The following is a 19657-nucleotide window of genomic DNA, read 5'->3' on the forward strand; positions in this document are numbered from 1 at the left end:
CCGTAACAGGTGTGGAGCTCATGCCCTCTGACAAACTGCATGTCACCATGTGGTATAAAAACTCTCCTTGACCTGATCCAATATACGAAAAGAAATTGTCACGACACACGCCAACAACCATAGTCATTCTTTATGTTTACTCGGACGGGCAAGGACGGGCGGGGGTCGCTTTACCTAGCAATGCTCCGGGTTGGTATCCACCGCACATCTCACTGTATAAAAACAGAGAGAGGAGTTGGAAGTCGTTGGGCACCATAGTTCAAGAAGGTGACAGCGCAACGGATTTGGGCAGACATGTGGGACAAATTAGAGCATAATTTGGAAATGGCTGTATTGGACAATACAGACTAAGACTGGAGTACATCCAGAAACCAGTGACATTTTCTGCTCACTGAAGAAGATGAAGATGAACTAGCACAAATCCCTCAATCATTGTGGTCACAAGGACCGTCTGATGTTGGACTGATAAAAGGAATTTTGCCGGTACAAGTCAGACCCAAAACAGAATATCGGCCTTGCATAAGACAATATCCGCTTAAACCTGACACACTAGAAGGCACACCAGTGATACGTGACTTACAGCAAGCAGGGGTTATTATAGAGAGAGATTATTCCCCCTGCAATATACCTATATTCCCGGTGAAAAAGCAAGCTCCCTCGGTGGGATGGAGAATGGTGCAGGATCTGCAGGCAGTAAATGCTGCAGTAGTACAGCGAGCTCTGTGTGTGCCTGACCCACACACATTACTAAATTCCAAATTCTAAAGACCAGATGCGCAAATATTTACTGTGGTCGACATTAGTAATGCCTTTTTCTGCATTCCCATAGACACAGACAGCCAATTTTGGTTCGCTTTTACATCTAAGGGGAAACGATACACCTATACTAGGCTTCCCCAGGGCTATTGCGAAAGCCCTACTATATATTCCCAAGCCATGCATGCCAGCATGTCCAAATTTCAACCACCGGGGGGAAGTCAGATTCTACTTTACGTTGATGATATATTAGTGGCTTCTCCGAGTCTGGAAGCATGTAAAATTGACACTGTGGCCCTTTTAAATCACCTAGCTATAGAGGGGCACAAAGTTAGTAAAAACAAATTGCAATTGTGGAATCCACAAGTCAAATACCTGGGTCACCACCTCAGTGCAGGCGGCAGAACTATTCTAGAAGAACGGAAAACAGCGGTCCTACAGGCGCCAAAACCAATTAATAAAAAACAAATGATGTCATTCTTAGGATTAACTAATTATTGTAGAAGTTGGGTACCAAATTACGCTGAGATTACTTCCCCACTCACGGCTTTAATTTACACTGAAGACCTGAAAATGACATCACCGCTAAATTGGACGTCAGAAGCAGAAAAAAGCTTTTTGTGATATTAAACAGGCGCTGACCTCCAATTTAGCTCTAGCCTTGCCAAATTATAGTAAACCGTTTATACAAATGGTGGACTGCAAAGACAAATATATGACTTCTGTCCTAGGCCGACAACATGGAGACAACCTGAGACCGATAGCTTATTTTTCATCTAAATTAGATAATGTAGCCCGCGCATTGCCACACTGTGTGAGGGCGGTGATAGCGGCGTCGATGGCAGTAGAAGCAAGTGCCGGAATAGTTTTATTCCACCCATTGACCCTTAAGGTCCCACATGCAGTGGCTGCTTTACTACTGCAAACCAATATGATCTTTTTATCACCTGCAAGGCACCTCTCCTGCATGGCCACGTTGCTGTCACAGCCACATCTCACTATCGAACAATGCACCACATTTAACCCAGCCACATTGTTAACTTTACCCGATGACGGAGAATAACACGAACACACAGCTAAATCTAGATTAGATTTAAGTGACCAACCTTGCCTCAGGGTGAGGTAATATTCATCGATGGCTCTTCAAAGAAAAATTATTTGGGAAAAACATAAACGGGCTACGCCATGGTGACAGCAGTGATTAAAGCTGACAACTTACCATCAACTTTTTCAGCGCAAGCAGCCAAAATAATTGCTCTAACTGAGGCTTGTAAATTAATGAAAGGGAAAGATGTTACTATATATACTGATAGCCAATATACATTTGCTCAGTACTGGCGGAATAGGGGAATGGTTACATCTACAGGAAAATACAAGTGCAGGACAGGAGTTCTGATGAGACACTCCAGCCTCTGTGTGTGGGTGTGTGTGTGTGTGTGTGGGTATGTGCGTCTACACGCATTGGCAGACCTTATCTCTCTGGTATGTGTGTGTGTGTGTGTGGGGCCTATCTCTCTCTCTCTCGTTTTGTTTTGGAACTCTTAGCAATAGATTTTACCGTCTGGGCATCAGCACAGCGATTTACAACGGGTCTCCACCTTATTCAGATTTAAAGGGAATATGGGAAATATTTTGAATTTACATTTTGTGTATTTTGTTTGTTTGTTTTCTTTTCTTTCTGAGAGTTTTAAAATTAAGTTTGTGAAAAGCTGGGGAAAATATATACATTACATCTAAACTGTGCAATTTTAAATGAATATTGTACTGTTGTATGTACACTTTGGGTTCTTTTTTCTGGGTTTTGTGTTGTTTTATTTTATTTAAGAAGGGAGATTTCCCAACGGCTGCACTGTTTGCCTCTGTTACTGTGTCTTTGAATAAGGTCCATCACACCTACACTGACCTACACTGACACTCACGCTGAATACGAAGACATAACACACTGATACGCATCCCTCTGACAAGTGAATTTTTTTCTTTTCTCATTGTTGATTCTAGTGCAGCCATGTAAAAAAGAACAGTGGAAGACATATAAAAAAAAAAAAAAAAAAAAAAAAAAAAGGCTTCACATTTATATTGTACTGTGGATTTTATTTAATTTCATTGTGTTGCCCCAGCCAATGACCGATATGATGCTGTATTGTTTTTTATTTAAATGGTAGCATTGGGATGACTACATTATTCTGGTTATAACTTGCGCTGTGCACTTTTTGTTTCCTTGAACCCAGACCGAGAGCATTTAGAGAATAATTATTATTATTGTTATTCACAGCAATAGGGTTATTGTCTCAGTTTTGGTTTGGATTTCAGTTGCATTTTTGCTGTTACATTTCCGTTTCTGGGTCACATTATTAGTGGAAGATGACAAGGACCTGTCATCCAAACTCCTCACATCCATTACTGTAAAACAGTTGTTATTTATTGCCTTTTGTTCCTACCATTGAGTATTTCTTCCAAGGTTCAGCAAGCCTTTAACTGCCCTCACTCATTATAAATTGATGTCTTCTCAGGTGCTGTGGAACCCTGATGCAGAGCAGGCCCTCTTAGCTTTAAACAGATTCCCCACCCACATTAGGCCTCCAAAGTTGTGACCGTGTCACCTCTGTTCTCCTTCACTATGTCCTGTAGCTGATTTTTCATGCATGCTTTTTTTCATGCTTGACTCATTATGTTTTAAATGTATTTTTTGTTGTTTTAATTCTGTATTTCCTGAATTTATCAGGCTTTTTGTTGTTTTAATTCTGAACTTCCTATATTTATCAGGCAAGGTGCTGTTTGGATAAGGCTGGAAACGACGTTCGGAAATATGGTGACTTATGGTGATAGGATGGTAGAATATGGATCTCTCAGCAGACTTGAATCTGCTGATTCAATGAAAAAAAAAAAAAAAAAAAAAAAAAAAAAATTTTGAATCGGCAGGGTAGCGTTTATTCTGTCCTCTCCTGAACAGCGACACCACGTTTTTGTTCTCTTGAATGCTTGGTTGGTTGCATTGTGGTTTCGATTCGGTGCGTCATGTGGCCTGTTCTCAGCACCGTACTACAGTCCCTATGTGGTCCAGGACGGCATTATCAATCTGTGTGATAATCACAATGTTTTCCTATTATTTTTATTTTCTTTATTCACGATTTTTCTATTATTATTATTGTTGTTGTTATTATTAAAAAAAAAAAAAAAAAAAAAAAAAAAAAGATATATGTATATATCACTATACTCACGATTTTTTCTATTATTATTATTGTTGTTATTATTAAGAAAAAAAAAAAAAAAGATATATGTATATATCACTATACTCACGATTTTTTCTATTATTATTATTGTTGTTATTGTTAAGAAAAAAAAAAAAAAAAAAAAAAAAAAAAAAAAAAAACAGGAGATTTAGAAAAAGGTATGATACATGATAAACAGGGGGGAATTGTTGGAAAATGTATATAAGTTATCATGCTATTAACCTTTACTACCTTTTTGACATATATATCCCACATGTACTAAACTCTATTAATCCTTTTGACATATATATATATCTCGCATGCATTAAACTATATTAATCTTTTTAATATGCGCACTACATTGAATCATTAGTCTCTTCAGAAACTGGTGGGCTAAAGGCTGTTTGCAGAACAGAATGACCGCGACTTGATAAGAGGAGGCCTGCAGCCGCGGAGAAGCAAGAAAAACAAGAAGACCTTGGCGATGGAGCGTCTACCAAAGAGACAAACCTACATGCAAATTATAAGCTTATTTGGTGTGATCCTGTGATGAATGTACCGCCCTATTATTGAATAAAAAGAGAGGAAGCGGAAGAGACGGCAGAGCTTTTTGGAGGCTGCTGTATTGGTCGTCTCTGATCGCTCTCCTTGCAAGTAAAAGAGCTCAACTTCTTCGTGTCATTCTTCTCTGGTTTATAAGTGTTGGAACGGCGTACAACTCTAACACGACAATATAGTCGTACTAAGTGTTTTTTTTAACTATTCAAAAATACGAATTCAGATATAATCCTGATTTCGTTTGTTTTAGGAATATGGGGTTTTTATGCTAGAGAATAAAAGCATTTCCTCATTTAAAAAAAACAAAACAAAAAAAAACATTTTCCTAATAGCATATTTACACATTTATCTCCAAAAAGAACTGAATCTATTTCTTGAAATGAGAGACACATCCAGCTTCTGAAAACGAGCTTGTTAAACATTTACTTAAGGAACTTCCTTATTGGCACTGTCCGTTTGACAGGACAGACGCCTCAAGTTCTCCAGCGGTTCTCCAGCGATGCTTCCATTCGTAAAGTTGTTCATCTGCGCCCTCTTCATATCTGTCACGGTGACCATTGTTTTCTACAGAGCTCACATCACTGCAAGGATCTACGTTGCTATGTCACAAAGTGGACTCTACAGACACTCTACAGACCAGCCGGTGGCCTGTCCTCCCAGGACCGGGAACGTCTCAGGGGACGTCAGAGGGAAGCCGTCCGGCTACTTTGGCGTGAGACGGATGGTGGAAGGTCGCAGTGAGAATCGGACTCGGAAGGAGATCATGTGTGCGCTGAAGAAGCAGGTCCCTCTCAGCGTCATGAAGCTGGGAGATGGGCCGTTTTCAGGGGACGAGTGGGAGAGGAGCTTTCCTTCAAAAAGCCTGGAAGAAACCCTGGGTCCTCTGAGGAGTTGCGCTGTGGTCACATCTGCAGGAGCTTTACTCAACTCGGGACTGGGACCGGAGATTGGTAAGCACCATGGTGCAGGTTCCAAAATACAGAATATTCAAATCTGTTACGAAGGAGGTGAACAGGCATGAAACTGTTAATTATGACTGTAATTTAGGAGTATTTATGAATTGGTAAAGTTTAACCCCTTTCAACCTGTGTGAATGTGTGTTTGAAGCACCCAGTTTTTCTGTCGGCCAGGTCCACCAGGTCCACGGTGGTTCCAGCTTGTTTACCCGGTGAACAGATCACTTTGATATTAACATGATCGTTAGAGCCATTCAAAATAAATCCTTTTTTTTTACCTTTCTTACATACGTGTTGCATGAACACTTGCGCTTGGCCTTGCCTGCCATGCAGGGAGCACAGGAGCGGCAACCAGTCAATGTTTTTCACCAGGCGATTAACCTGTGTTCAACCAGTGCCGGGTTTATCAGGCCTGCCATTGGTCCGTGGTCAGTTTGGCTGCGTACAACGTCACCCCATTCACCATGTTCGTCTCATCACTCACTCGGACATCCTCCGGGACTTGCGGGAAATAAGTCATTAAAAACAGTCGCTGGGCTGCCGTAGTGAGGAGGTAGAACATGGCTGCAGCAGGTGAGAGTTTTTATAACGGAGGCCGTAAACAATTCTGCACACTGGGATCTGGGAGGTCAAACAAAGGCCAACGCTGCAGAGTAGATAGAAAGGGGTGTGGCTAGACGTGGACTATGGATTGTTGGGACTACCAACTGTTATTTGAGTTCCTGTCCTCTTTCAGACTCCCACGATGCCGTAATCCGGTTTAATTCTGCAACAACTACTGGCTACAGCCAGGATGTAGGGAATAAAACTACAATCCGTCTGGTCAACTCCAAGGTAGAACGTTTAGAACCATGAACATTCTGTCCTGACCTTTAATTGGCCAACGTTGCCTGACGTCTTGCTGATGTTGTGTTATTGCACCAAGTTAGTGGTTCTGCAGTGGAACAAGTTCTTCAGATCTCCTGATTACAAGACGGGGACTCTGATCGTCTGGGATCCAGCTCCTTACTCGAAGAACCTGACACAAGTAAGTCCCCGTCAGATCTTTACAGAGAAACGAAAGGAACTTCACCACATATAGTTCTTCATTTTTCTTCCCCCTAGTGGTATAAGAAACCAGATTTTAAATTCTTCAAGCTCTACCAGCAGTATCGTAAACTGTTCCCAGAACAGCCCTTCTACATCCTGGGTCCAGCCTTCCACTGGAACCTCTGGGATGTGATTCAGGACAATTCCGTCCCCAATATTGTACCGAATCCTCCATCCACCGGCATGCAAGGTGAGTAAAACCTGCAGAGTCCCAGGTTCGAACCCCACTCAGTACCATCATGTCCCTGAGCAGGACACGGAACCCTGAGTGTCCCCAGGGGGGGACTGTCCCTGTAACTACTGCCTGTGAGTCGCTCTGGATAAGGGCGGCTGATGTAAAAGTGCCGTAACGGCTCATTGTATTACATGTATTCACTGTATAAAGAAAACTTCAATATTTAAGGCATTTTTGAAGTTCCCTCAACTTCAGTTCAGTGCCTCAACTACATGAGGTTTTTAATTTTGTTGCAGTGCGGTAGATGTACAATTACATTGGATTCTTCTTCAGTAGATTATTCTGTCTCTTGGCTTTAGGCTCCTTTTTGACTATTTAATGGCATAATGGCCCTAGTCCTGCTTTATATTATAATAACATGTTGCTTTGTAGGCATTGCTGTGATGATGAACCTCTGTGAGAAGGTCAGCGTGTACGAGTTCCTGCCGTCGCACAGGAGGACCAGCCTCTGCCACTACTACGAGAAGCACCACAGCTGGAGCTGTACTGTAGGAAGCTACCATCCCATGAAGTTCGAAAAGCTGCTAATCGGCCGTATTAATCAGGGAAGCGATGAGGACATTGCAGCTCTGGGGAAAGTGACGTTAAATGGACTTTCGCAGGAGAAGTGTCCTGAGAAATGTCCCTAAAGTTCTAGTCCTGTCCAGAGTCATTCACTCTGATTTATTACGGATCATTAAAAGTTTCCACTACAATACTGATCAACCTTGAACCCTGATCGTACCGGGAAAAGTCAAACGGGACGTAATTTATCATGAATAATATTTACCTAGTTCAGCGTTAGCAGTCAGACAAAAGATTTACATTTAAATTTATAGAATTTATCAGACGCCCTTATCCAGAGAGACTTACAATCAGTATTTACAGGGACAGTCCCCCCCTGGAGACACTCAGGGTTAAGTGTCCTGCTCAGGGACACGATGGTAGTAAGTGGGGTTTGAACCTGGGTCTTCTGGTTTATAGGTGAATGTGTTACCCGCTAGACTACTACCTTCCATCATATACTACAGATACAAGTTCGGATCTCTCAGCACGGTGTGGTGACACTTTTCTGAGCAGTTCCTGTGGAACCTTCTCCTCAGTGGCGTGAAGATTATTTCAACATATCATCAACTTGAACCGTTCTCACTGTAGATTCGTGCCGCAGGACATGGCTCAGAATTAATATAGAACACATGCAGTATTGCTGAAAATAACAGCAGTGCAGAATTATCCAGGGTTTTGGTCTATTTTTTTATTGCTTCATGGCAAGCTAGTTACCAGTAGGTGCGGTGGATTCTCAGACATCAAGCGAGACCCAGCGTCCATGATGTGCACGCCCTAAAGGCTGTGCGATTGGGTAAATAGTTGAAAGGGGCGTGTCCAAAAAAATAGCAGCGTGTGTAAGTTTATAATTTTTATAAATAATATATCTACTGAGTATAAATAAATATATGTAAGAATGTAAATAGGCAAAAATCAGAGTGGCCTCAAGAGAAATGGAGGAACAGTTTGTGGACTGATGAAAGTAAAATTGTTCTTTTTGGGTCCAAGGGTCCAGTTTGTGAGACGACCCCCAAACTCTGAATTCAAGCCACAGTACACAGTGAAGCGTGGTGGTGCAAGCATCATGATATGGGCATGTTTCTCCTACTATTTATCGCATACCAGGGATCACGGATCAGTTTGCACATGTCAGAATACTCGAAGAGGTCGTGTTGCCTTATGCCGAAGAGGACACGCCCCTGAAATGACAAGGACCCCAAACACGCTAGTAAACGTGCAAAGTCTTGGTTCCAAACATTATGGAGCGGCCAGCCCAATCCCCGGACCATTAACCCCATCGAGAAGTTGTGGGGTGACATCAAAAATGCTGTTTCTGGAGCGAAACCAAGAAGTGTAACTGAATTGTGGGCTGTTGTTAAAGAACCATGGAGTGAAGCTGCCACACAGGTGTGAAGCAGTCATAAAAATGCTGTTCGCACAACAAAGTACGAGTTTAGTGTAGCAATACTAAATATACTAAAAACCCGGACTTTTCTATTATTTTCAGCAGTGATGTATCTGGTGAGGTTGTTGATGTCGGTCAGGCCAGCTTCTGAACAGAAGCCGGCGAGATGAAGCTCGTATGATCCCTCATCCTCACATTCTACCTTCGTGCTACGTAATGAGAATAAATGTCTTATTGAATTATGTGGGGAAACGACGCGGTTACAGTACAAAATACACTGCTGGAAAAATGAAGGGAACACAAAAATAAAAGTATTTTTTGTTTAAAAACACACACACACTGCACAAAACAAGAAAAATAAAAAAATCGTCCCGCACTTAACAATTCCCAGCATGCTCTATTCCTGACAAGTTCAGCCTCATCAGGGCTCTTAGTTTTGTAACTCAAAATTGCTGGTGTCTTCCTCCTGTAAGTCGCAGTGGTGGCCTAGCTGGTAAGGAAGTGACCCCGTAGTCAGAAGGTTTGCCGGTTCGAATCCCGACCCGCCAAGGTGCCACCGAGGTCCCCTTGATGAAGGTCCCGTCCCCACACGCTGCTCCCCGGGCGCCTGTCATGGTGCCCACTGCTCACCAAGGGTGATGGTTAAATACAGAGGACACGCTGCTGTGTATCACTTCACAAGACCCCTCCCTCTTTTATTCCTCTTCCTCACGTCCTGCGTTCTGTTTTTTTTTTTCCGTCTTCACCCTCGGCTTCCATCGCTCCGCTCCCTTCAACCTTGAGCCGGTCACAAAACCGCCCGCTGAATCCGTTCGTGGTTTCACACGATTCACCACAGGCCTGGCGGATCCCCGACATGATCCAGGAGCTCATGGTCCAGCTGATGGGACTCGACGGGGTCGAGATCGTCACTTTCTGCAACCGCAACATAATTTTCTTTGTTCATATTTTTGGTTAATTTAAAGAATGAAGAAGTAAAAATATGACTGATGAATATCTGCTGTTAATGGGACTGTTCTGAAGAACCACATGTCTACAGATGCGGTCTCGACCTGAAGACCTGAAGTGACCCGTAAGCTGAAGTAAGCTGCGCCTGGACTTTATCAAGGACGGAGGCGACGAGGACCTCGCAAGGAAGCTAGAGGACAAAAACGATGCATTTCAGCTTAATAAACGTTTGGAGGTTGAAATATGAAACACTAAAGCGGTTTTAATTGTAATGGATTTGAAAGTCCAGTTCCTCATTCGTCAGCTCCAGTAACTGGACCTCATGGAGCATCTTCACCATCTCACGTTCCTCCTTCTCCTGCTGAAACTCCTTTCTCTGTTCATCACATGACGTTTTCCCCACCTGAATTCTTTCTTCTGCTTCTTCTGGATCTTCTCCTGGTTCTCCTCATCGTCTTTATATTGTAATACCGTCCCGGCTGTAACTGGACCTCATGGAGCATCTTCACCATCTCACGTTCCTCCTTCTCCTGCTGAAACTCCTTTCTCTGTTCATCACATGACGTTTTCCCCACCTGAATTCTTTCTTCTACTTCTTCTGGATCTTCTCCTGGTTCACCTCATCGTCTTTAAGTGAAGTGAAATTATTGTCATTGTGATACACAGCACAGCACTCGGTGCACACAACGAAATGTGTTCTCTGCTTTTAACCCATCACCCTGAGTGAGCAGTGGGCACCATGACAGGCGCCCGGGGAGCAGTGTGTGGGGACGGCGCTTTGCTCAGTGGCACCTCAGTGGCGCCTTGGCGGCTCAGGATTCGATCCGGCAACCTTCTGATTACGGGGGCGGCTTCCTTAACCGGTAGGCCACCACTGCCCCTTTATATTATAATACCGTCCCGGGAGGTAGGCGGCAGTGCGGCGTTTCATGGGGCAACAGCGCCATCTAGAGACGGACTCCGGGCAATAAAAAATTTAATCAGCTTATAACATAAACGAGGCTCAAAACCCCAGACGCTTCATACGAGAAGGACTTTTCACACGGAAATCTAGATCTGGCGCCTAACAGGAAATGACGCAGCAGCGTCTGGCGCCCTAACAGGAAGTGACGCTCCAGCCCCAACAGGAAATGACGTTGCAGCCCCAACAGGGACGAGCCTTCCAATTAGAATTAATGCGCCGCGATAAAGCGCCACCTCGTGGCGGGTTGAAGCTACTGCCTTAGATACAGACCAGAGGCCCGAGTTTGCATGAGACTTCTCTCAGGCCTTCACCTCAGGTTCTCCAGCGATGCTTTTCACGTATTTCCTCTGCGCCCTCGCCCTGTCCGTCACCATGAGCCTGTTTTTATACATGCCACACGGTGGCCTCCACACCTTCACTGACAGACACGTACCAGAGACAGACCAGCCGGCGGCCTGTCCTCCCAGGACCGGGAACGTCTCAGGGGACGTCAGAGGGAAGCCGTCCGGCTACTTTGGCGTGAGACGGATGGTGGGAGGTCGCAGTGGGAATCGGACTCGGAAGGAGATCATGTGTGCGCTGAAGAAGCAGGTCCCTCTCAGCGTCATGAAGCTGGGAGATGGGCCGTTTTCAGGGGACGAGTGGGAGAGGAGCTTTCCTTCAAAAAGCCTGGAAGAAACCCTGGGTCCTCTGAGGAGCTGCGCTGTGGTCACGTCTGCAGGAGCTTTACTCAACTCGGGACTGGGACCGGAGATTGGTAAGCACCATGGTGCAGGTTCATCATCTTGCTGTTGGCTCTGCATCTGTTATGAAGGAGGTGAACAGGAGATCATATTTTATTCCAAACAAACCCACTTTTAGCTCTCTGGTTCTATAATAGTTCTATTATAAACATAAAGAAAACATTTAAAAAATATTCCCTGAACGTTATGGTAACATTGGCTACACAGAAACATACCAGTGGTGCCTTCATCAAGAGCCAGTGGTGGCCTAGCGGTGAAGGAAGCGGCAGAAGGTTGCCGGTTCGAATCCTGATCCGCCAAGGTGCCACTGAGGTCCCCTTTATGAAGGTCCCGTCCCCACACGCTGCTCCCCGGGCGCCTGTCATGGTGCCCACTGCTCACCAAGGGTGATGGTTAAATACAGGGGACACGTTTCACCGTGTCACCGTGTGCTGTGCTGCTGTGTATGACAATGACAATCTGCACGAGCTCATTATTTTTCTTCATTAGTAAAAATGATTGGGAGTTAAATGTAAAACCCACACTGGAGTTCAAGTCTCTACGAATAAAAGACGTCTTTGTGGTGACCCCCTCTGAGAAAGGGTAACAGCATGGACTACACGGTGAAACGATTAACCACACGCGACCTGGACCATCAACCGCGGCAAAAACTGAACACTTTGTCCTCTTTCAGACTCCCACGATGCCGTAATCCGGTTTAATTCTGCAACAACTACTGGCTACAGCCAGGATGTAGGGAATAAAACTACAATCCGTCTGGTCAACTCCAAGGTAGAACGTTTAGAACCATGAACATTCTGTCCTGACCTTTAATTGGCCAACGTTGCCTGACGTCTTGCTGACGTTGTGTTATTGCACCAAGTTAGTGGTTCTGCAGTGGAACAAGTTCTTCAGATCTCCTGATTACAAGACGGGGACTCTGATCGTCTGGGATCCAGCTCCTTACTCGAAGAACCTGACACAAGTAAGTCCCCGTCAGATCTTTACAGAGAAACGAAAGGAACTTCACCACGTATAGTTCTTCATTTTTCTTCCCCCTAGTGGTATAAGAAACCAGATTTTAAATTCTTCAAGCTCTACCAGCAGTATCGTAAACTGTTCCCAGAACAGCCCTTCTACATCCTGGGTCCAGCCTTCCACTGGAACCTCTGGGATGTGATTCAGGACAATTCCGTCCCCAATATTGTACCGAATCCTCCATCCACCGGCATGCAAGGTGAGTAAAACCTGCAGAGTCCCAGGTTCGAACCCCACTCAGTACCATCATGTCCCTGAGCAGGACACGGAACCCTGAGTGTCCCCAGGGGGGGACTGTCCCTGTAACTACTGCCTGTGAGTCGCTTTGGATAAGGGCGGCTGATGTAAAAGTGCCGTAACGACTCATTGTATTACATGTATTCACTGTATAAAGAAAACTTCAATATTTAAGGCATTTTTGAAGTTCCCTCAAGTTCAGTTCTGTTCCTCAACTACATTTACATTTTACATTTACAGCATTTATCAGACGCCCTTACAATCAGTAGTTACAGGGACAGTCTCCCTGGAGCAATTTAGGGTTAAGTGTCTTGCCCAGGGACACAATGGTAGTAAGTGGGGTTTGAACCTGGGTCTTCTGGTTCATAGGCGAGTGTGTTACCCACTAGGCTACTACCACCCCACTAGGCTACTACCACCCTTTAGTAGTGCGGTAGATGTACAATTACATTGGCTTCTTCTTCAGTAGATGATTCTGTCTCTTGGCTTTAGGCTCCTTTTTGACTATTTAATGGCATAATGGCCCTAGTCCTGCTTTATATTATAATAACATGTTGCTTTGTAGGCATTGCTGTGATGATGAACCTCTGTGAGAAGGTCAGCGTGTACGAGTTCCTGCCATCGCACAGGAGGACCAGCCTCTGCCACTACTACGAGAAGCACCGCAGCTGGAGCTGTACTGTAGGAAGCTACCATCCCATGAAGTTCGAAAAGCTGCTAATCGGCCGTATTAATCAGGGAAGCGATGAGGATATTGCAGCTCTGGGGAAAGTGACGTTAAATGGACTTTCGCAGGAGAAGTGTCCTGAGAAATGTCCCTAAAGTTCTAGTCCTGTCCAGAGTCGTTCACTCTGATTTATTACGGATCATTAAAAGTTTCCACTACAATACTGATCAACCTTGAACCCTGATCGTACCGGGAAAAGTCAAACGGGACGTCATTTATCATGAATAATATTTACCTAGTTCAGCGTTAGCAGTCAGACAAAAGATTTACATTTAAATTTATAGAATTTATCAGACGCCCTTATCCAGAGAGACTTACAATCAGTATTTACAGGGACAGTCCCCCCCTGGAGACACTCAGGGTTAAGTGTCCTGCTCAGGGACACGATGGTAGTAAGTGGGGTTTGAACCTGGGTCTTCTGGTTTCTAGGAGAGTGTGTTACCCACTAGACTACTACCTTCCATCATATACTACAGATACAAGTTCGGATCTCTCAGCACTTTTCATCGCAGCTTCATTTCCTGTTTCCACTTAGTCATGAAATACATTCTGCGCAGGCAATATTGCATCTGAAAAGGAACGGAACGAGTCGGCCATGGTTTCGCCCTGGTCCAGCTGTCCTCTGCGTGGCTTTTTAAACGTTCTCCTCCTGTCCATCTGAATTTCTGAACACGTTAATCATTGACAGGAGAACCGCAGTTCCAGCTTCAGACGGGTTCTCCAGGGGGAAGTATCTTATCTGCATGTGTCATGGTGTGCATCCTCATGCAAGTTCTCCGTATGCTTTTGTAGAACTTAGAAGTTCCATATATATTTTGGAAGCCAAAGATTAAAACTATCCATTTCTAAAAAAAAAAAAAAAAATTGTGACATTGTGTCCACTTTCAAATAAATTCAGTTAATTCATAAAAGGAGGACATCCCTGTGGTCACCAGGGGGCGCCACTTTAACGGGAGTACAGATGAATTTTCACAGAGAGGTGGACAAAATATTAAAAAAAGACAGAAGGCCATGACTGTCTGAGAAGAAACCCTGCTTTGTGGAACCTTAATTCTTTCTGAATGAGTATAAAACAGTCCTTTTGGAAATGTAAAGGAATAAGATCCTTTTACTGGCAAGATCTGGCAGTGGGACAGAAGTCCCGCAGCATGCAGCTCTCGGTTAATATGGTTTATTTGCAGTATCTATCTACACGGCATCACGGGACGCTCATCATGCAATTTACTGCCCATAAAACCCATATTTCCCGTTGTTTTACACTCTGCTCTTCATGGCATGTGACGATAAGCGATTTCTCATCCCTGATGTGGCCTGCTACGCCACTTTTCATTATTTGGTGTCATTTATATCCTTTTCCACCAAATGTGCCCCGTATTCTGCTACATGAACGAACTGGAACGGCATCAGAGGAGGCTTCGCGTAGAAGGTTGGTTTGCATGCATTTCCAAGCGGGCTCATCTGCCCGCGGCTGCACCGCGCCGCTCAGGCCGTAAACTTTACTGCGTGCAAGTAACTGCTGTCCAAAGGTCCTCTTCACCCGCAGATGTGCGATAAGACTCGGGAGGAGCCTCCGCTGCCCGGCGATGCGCTGGAGGAGCCTTCAACCATGCAGGGGAGCCTCCAGCGGCAGTGCTTTCTCCTGACCTTCATCCTCACCGCCGCATCCTACACGCTCTTCAACCTCAGCCGGCCCGCCGCCGGGGACTTCGAGGGACACGGCTCCCGCCAAGAGGACGCGCCGCCTGTGGACATTCGCCAGGCGGTCCGGGGGAGGCCGAGGGGATGGTTCGGCGTCCGGCCGAGGGTGAGAGGGCGCAGCGGGGAGCGGAGCCGGAAGGAGATCATGTGTGCGCTGAAGAAGCAGGTCCCTCTCAGCGTCGTGAAGCTGGGAGATGGGCCGTTTTCAGGGGACGAGTGGGAGAGGAGCTTTCCCTCAAAAAGCCTGGAGGAAACCCTGGGTCCTCTGAGGAGCTGCGCTGTGGTCACGTCTGCAGGAGCTTTACTCAACTCGGGACTGGGACCGGAGATTGGTAAGCACCATGGTGCAGGATGAAGATGAATCCCATTAAAATATCCTTTGAAATAGAACATAACGGTGTCACTTTTGGTGTGATGGTAGCATGACGGTGACGTTCTGAAGTTACAGCCGTAAACCACACGATGGACAGGAAGTGTCCGGCGTTGTCCGTTCATAAACATACGACCGTATATCCAATGCATCATGTACATTTCAAGAGCGCTGATTTAATAACAAGATGGAGAGATGGTTCTGGAAGGCGGTTATCAGAGAGCATTGTTCCACGTTCTGGTTAATGTGTAGCGGCTCTGCGAGGACACGATCAGCCCGGCGCCTGATAAGGAATCAGGGTTTTACATGTCGTGGCCACTCCGACCTCGAAACGTGGAAGTGGACGTGATGAGCAGGCCTTTTAAAGCCTGTGAACTTCACAATTCCAGGTTCTTGAAGCCCACAATTATGATCAGTACTTTAGTTTTTTTTTATGATTGCTTCAATGGTAAGATATTGCAGTGTTAATGGCCATACTGACAGATACAGACAGGAAATACAAGGATCCTGCACATCTCAATCATCACAGGTGATAAGTGGCCTTCAAGAACCTGGAAATGTTGAACTCGAGAACCTGTAGGGCCTCAAAACCTGGAATTGTGGTCCCCAGTTCCAGGTTGTCCAGGCTTTCAGGACCTTGAAGTCCATAATTTGATTCAGGGGTGCATCGTCAGCAGAGGGCAGGTGACGCACGATATATTTCACTGGAAAATCCCCAACAGCTTTTATTTTTTGGTCACAATGTGGAAGTTTTAGGTAAAATGTGAAAGAGGGGCATGAGCATAATAAAAGTTTACTTATTAGAGCCACTGACCTGGAAATGATGTTTCATTTGGATTCTTTCTTTCTTTCTTTCTTTCTTGAAAGACTCCCATGATGCCGTGCTTCGCTTTAACTCCGCAACAACGGACGGTTACAGTGTAGATGTGGGGAACAAGACCACCCTCCGCCTGGTAAACTCCAAGGTGGGATTCTCACAAATACCTTGTCGGGTTTGGACGCCCCGACTCTCTGGTGGTTTTGGAAACTAAGATGAAGCCATAAAGAAGAATGCTATACAAAAAAAACAAAAAAAACAACAGACACACAAGGGGTACATAAGTACATAAAAACATCAAATCAAGAAATAAGAAAAAATGATTATAATGCACGCGGTAAAATAATGCAAAATAATAAAGTAACATGAAGTATCCAACCAGAACCGACATTCTACAGTAGGAACAAAAGGCCAATAAACGACAACAACTGTTTTACAGTAACGGCTGTGGGGTGTTTAGATGACGGGTCCTTGTCTTTTCCACTAATAATGTGACCTAGAAATGTAACGGATTTGGAGGCAAAATGCAACTGGAATGCAAACCAAAACTGAGACAATAATCTTTTCTTTTTCTTCTTCTTCTTCTTTTCTTCTTCTAACCCTGCCTGGGCGGTGGTGGGCCAACTCAGGGGGGTCAGATGGAGGGAGAGAGCTGTAAATACACAGATCTTAGACATAAAACCAAAGAAATCAGTCCAGGAAACAAAAAGGGCACAGCGCAAGTCGTCATCTCAATGCTATCATTTAAATCATGAAACATAATACTGCGTCATATTGGTCATTAAATGCTGTGGCTGCGGCAACGCAATAAAATAAATCCCACAATGGCAGGAGGTGTGGAATGTGCAGGGAGTGTATGCGTGTATCAGTGTGTGTCAGTGTAGGTGTGCATGACCTTATTTGAAACTTCCTCCCGGACTGCGGCCGCGCCTTTTTAGGGGGTGGGGCTGACATTTACATTAACAGCATTTATCAGACGCCCTTATCCAAGAGCGACTTACAGTCAGTAGTTACAGGGACAGTCCCCCCCTGGAGACACACACACACACACCAGAGAGAGAGAGAGAGAGAGAGAGAGGGGGATAAGGTCTGCGCATGGGAGTTCTGTGCTCTCACACACACACCAGAGAGGGAGAGGTAGAAGGTCTGCCCTCTCACACACACACATACACCTTTTTTTAATCATTAAATACGTTACAGAACTAATAAGTCACTAATAAGTCACTTTTCCCATTTTTTTTTATTATGGTCTCAATTAAAATGTGTTTTTTTTTTTTTAAACATATCTTTACTCGATCTCGCCTGGGGAATAAAAAAAACAACAACAACTGTTCTTGCTAAGAAAGCTCGCAGATAACGAAACTGATTCTCGCACTAATGGCTCACAATTCTCCCGTTTTACGGATTTTTGGCTAAAGGTGATGGTCAAACAACACGTGAAAAGTGCAGACCCATACAATCCTCACATGATATAGTCCTGCATCTTCCGGGTCATTCTATCATATAAAAAATGCAAGATCCATAATTGAGTTGGGGCGTCCAGACTTCTGACAGGCAGTGCAAGTTGGTGAAACGCCATATTTTCCGTAAAAACGATTAATTTCATTCTGCTGTAATAAAGGTCGTGGTGAAGAGCTGGGACGCCTTCTCCAGTTCGCATCTCTATCAGACGGGGGTTCTGCTCGTGTGGGACCCGGCGCCTTACTCCAGAAACCTGACAGACGTGAGTACGGATCCTGGACAAGTCTCCAGCACCGATCGGCCATTACTTTATGTCAAAGGACGGAGACCCAGTGAAGCCGGTGGAGCCTTGCTTTGGAACCTTGGCGGGCCACCTACCCAAACATCCGTCATGGAAACAGTATTGGTGCTTTGGAATGGTTTGAGGAGCATCTGATGTGATGTGATGTGCCTTGCCAGGTCCGAGCTGCTTGTAATGGCTGATCGGTGTAACGGGACCCGTTTTTTTGTGTTTTCTGTGTTGCGCCCGCTTCTTCCGTCTCCGTCTTAGTGGTACAAGAAGCCAGACTTTGACTTCTTCAAGTCCTACCAGAAGTATCGGCAGCTCCATCCCGACCAGCCGTTCTACATCCTGAGCCCCTCCTATCACTGGAACCTCTGGGATGTGATTCAGGACAACACTGTTTTGAACCTGGTCTTCAACCCGCCTTCTACCGGAATGCAAGGTGGGTGGAAATCAGGCCGTAGATCCTACCGTAGAACTTCACTGGGCAGGTGCCAATTTTCAATTTTAGATTCTGTCTCTGCAGCCAGGTGACCAGGTGGAAGTTTTCAGGTGAACATTGTTCAGATGTTTACGAGGATGAGGATATGAATGAAGTTGTGGAGAAATCCTGTACTGTTCAAATCTTCAGTAACACTTGAGTTCTCCGGTACGAAACAGAACAATAGATGAGAACTTCAGCGTTAAAGCATTTTAAAAACATGTTTGTGTGTGAAAGAACGGGTTCTGTTATAGAACACGGGTTCTATAATCGATTCTACAGTTTGCAGGCATCTTTAACATGAGACCATGATGGAGAAATGTACATTTTAATGGTGGATTACTAAATGAGCTGCTTCTCCAAGGCATTGCCCTGATGATGAACCTCTGCGAGAAGGTGAACGTCTACGAGTTCCTGCCCTCGCACAGGAAGACCAGCCTGTGCCACTACTACGAGAAGCACAAGACCTACTGCACGTATGGAGGTTACCACCCGCTGACCTTCGAAAAGAGCCTCGTCAAGCGCCTCAACCAAGGCACCAGTGAAGATGTCCTCTCGTTGGGACGGGTCACGCTGAGTGGACTGTCGCAGATAACGTGTCCGTAACCGTTACTGTCTGGGTCGCGCCCGCTGCCTGAATTCCGCCTCTGAATTTGCTGGTTTTGGTTTCCCAGCCGGAGCTCCGCGGTTCTAAACAGGAATGTGAACGCATCTGTATTTATATGTATGTGACGTACGCCGTGTCCACTTTTCTCTTTCCGGCCTTCCTCTAACTTAAAAGCAAATGAATAAACGACATCCAGTCGAAAATAAAGTGAAGTGATTGTCATACACAGCAGCACAGCACACAGTGCACACAGTGATATGTGTCCTCTGCGTTTAACCCATCACCCTGAGTGAGCAGTGGGCAGCCATGACAGGCAGAAATGGACTTCATTTACATTTTCATTTCCAGACGTCCTTATCCAGAGAAGTAGTGACAGGGACAGTCCCCCCCTGGAGACACTCAGGGTTAAGTGTCACAATGGTAGTAAGTGGGGTTTGAACCTGGGTCTTCTGGTTGATAGGTGAGTGTCTTACCCCACTAGGCTACTACCACCCCGGGGACCAGGATTAGTCCATGTACAGGAATGTCAAGCTGCGCCCTTTAATAGGAGCTCCATCCATCAGGAGGTTTG

The 19657-nt window shown here is 45.1% G+C and overlaps 3 protein-coding genes across 3 annotated transcripts; all 3 read left to right on the top strand.

The window, feature by feature from the left end:
- Window positions 1–5124: 5124 nt before the first annotated feature.
- LOC114799710 (beta-galactoside alpha-2,6-sialyltransferase 1-like) lies at window positions 5125–7432 on the top strand. Its single transcript, XM_028996512.1, has 5 exons — window positions 5125–5473; window positions 6216–6313; window positions 6405–6506; window positions 6584–6758; window positions 7176–7432. Exons 1-5 carry the CDS (start codon window positions 5125–5127, stop codon window positions 7430–7432), a joined length of 981 nt encoding a protein of 326 aa, XP_028852345.1.
- A 3540-nt stretch (window positions 7433–10972) lies between these two features.
- Window positions 10973–13673, top strand: LOC114799711 (beta-galactoside alpha-2,6-sialyltransferase 1-like). Its single transcript, XM_028996513.1, has 5 exons — window positions 10973–11402; window positions 12062–12159; window positions 12251–12352; window positions 12430–12604; window positions 13208–13673. The coding sequence occupies exons 1-5, from the start codon at window positions 10973–10975 to the stop codon at window positions 13462–13464; spliced, it is 1062 nt and encodes a 353-aa protein (XP_028852346.1). The 3' UTR covers window positions 13465–13673.
- A 1239-nt stretch (window positions 13674–14912) lies between these two features.
- LOC114799712 (beta-galactoside alpha-2,6-sialyltransferase 1-like) lies at window positions 14913–19085 on the top strand. The gene is made up of 5 exons (XM_028996514.1): window positions 14913–15399; window positions 16305–16402; window positions 17876–17977; window positions 18266–18440; window positions 18844–19085. The coding sequence occupies exons 1-5, from the start codon at window positions 14913–14915 to the stop codon at window positions 19083–19085; spliced, it is 1104 nt and encodes a 367-aa protein (XP_028852347.1).
- Window positions 19086–19657: the final 572 nt, after the last annotated feature.

The sequence above is a fragment of the Denticeps clupeoides genome, chromosome 11 (genome assembly GCF_900700375.1).
Source record: "Denticeps clupeoides chromosome 11, fDenClu1.1, whole genome shotgun sequence".
NCBI lineage: Eukaryota > Metazoa > Chordata > Actinopteri > Clupeiformes > Denticipitidae > Denticeps > Denticeps clupeoides.

Coding starts and splice junctions, on each gene's coding strand:
- LOC114799711 (XM_028996513.1), top strand. CDS start 10,973: ATGCTTTTCACGTATTTCCTCTGCGCCCTCGCCCTGTCCGTCACCATG. Junction 11,403..12,061: donor GGGACTGGGACCGGAGATTG/GTAAGCACCATG, acceptor GTCCTCTTTCAG/ACTCCCACGATGCCGTAATC. Junction 12,605..13,207: donor TCCATCCACCGGCATGCAAG/GTGAGTAAAACC, acceptor GTTGCTTTGTAG/GCATTGCTGTGATGATGAAC.
- LOC114799712 (XM_028996514.1), top strand. CDS start 14,913: ATGTGCGATAAGACTCGGGAGGAGCCTCCGCTGCCCGGCGATGCGCTG. Junction 16,403..17,875: donor TCCGCCTGGTAAACTCCAAG/GTGGGATTCTCA, acceptor GCTGTAATAAAG/GTCGTGGTGAAGAGCTGGGA. Junction 18,441..18,843: donor GCCTTCTACCGGAATGCAAG/GTGGGTGGAAAT, acceptor TGCTTCTCCAAG/GCATTGCCCTGATGATGAAC.
- LOC114799710 (XM_028996512.1), top strand. CDS start 5,125: ATGTCACAAAGTGGACTCTACAGACACTCTACAGACCAGCCGGTGGCC. Junction 5,474..6,215: donor GGGACTGGGACCGGAGATTG/GTAAGCACCATG, acceptor GTCCTCTTTCAG/ACTCCCACGATGCCGTAATC. Junction 6,314..6,404: donor TCCGTCTGGTCAACTCCAAG/GTAGAACGTTTA, acceptor TATTGCACCAAG/TTAGTGGTTCTGCAGTGGAA.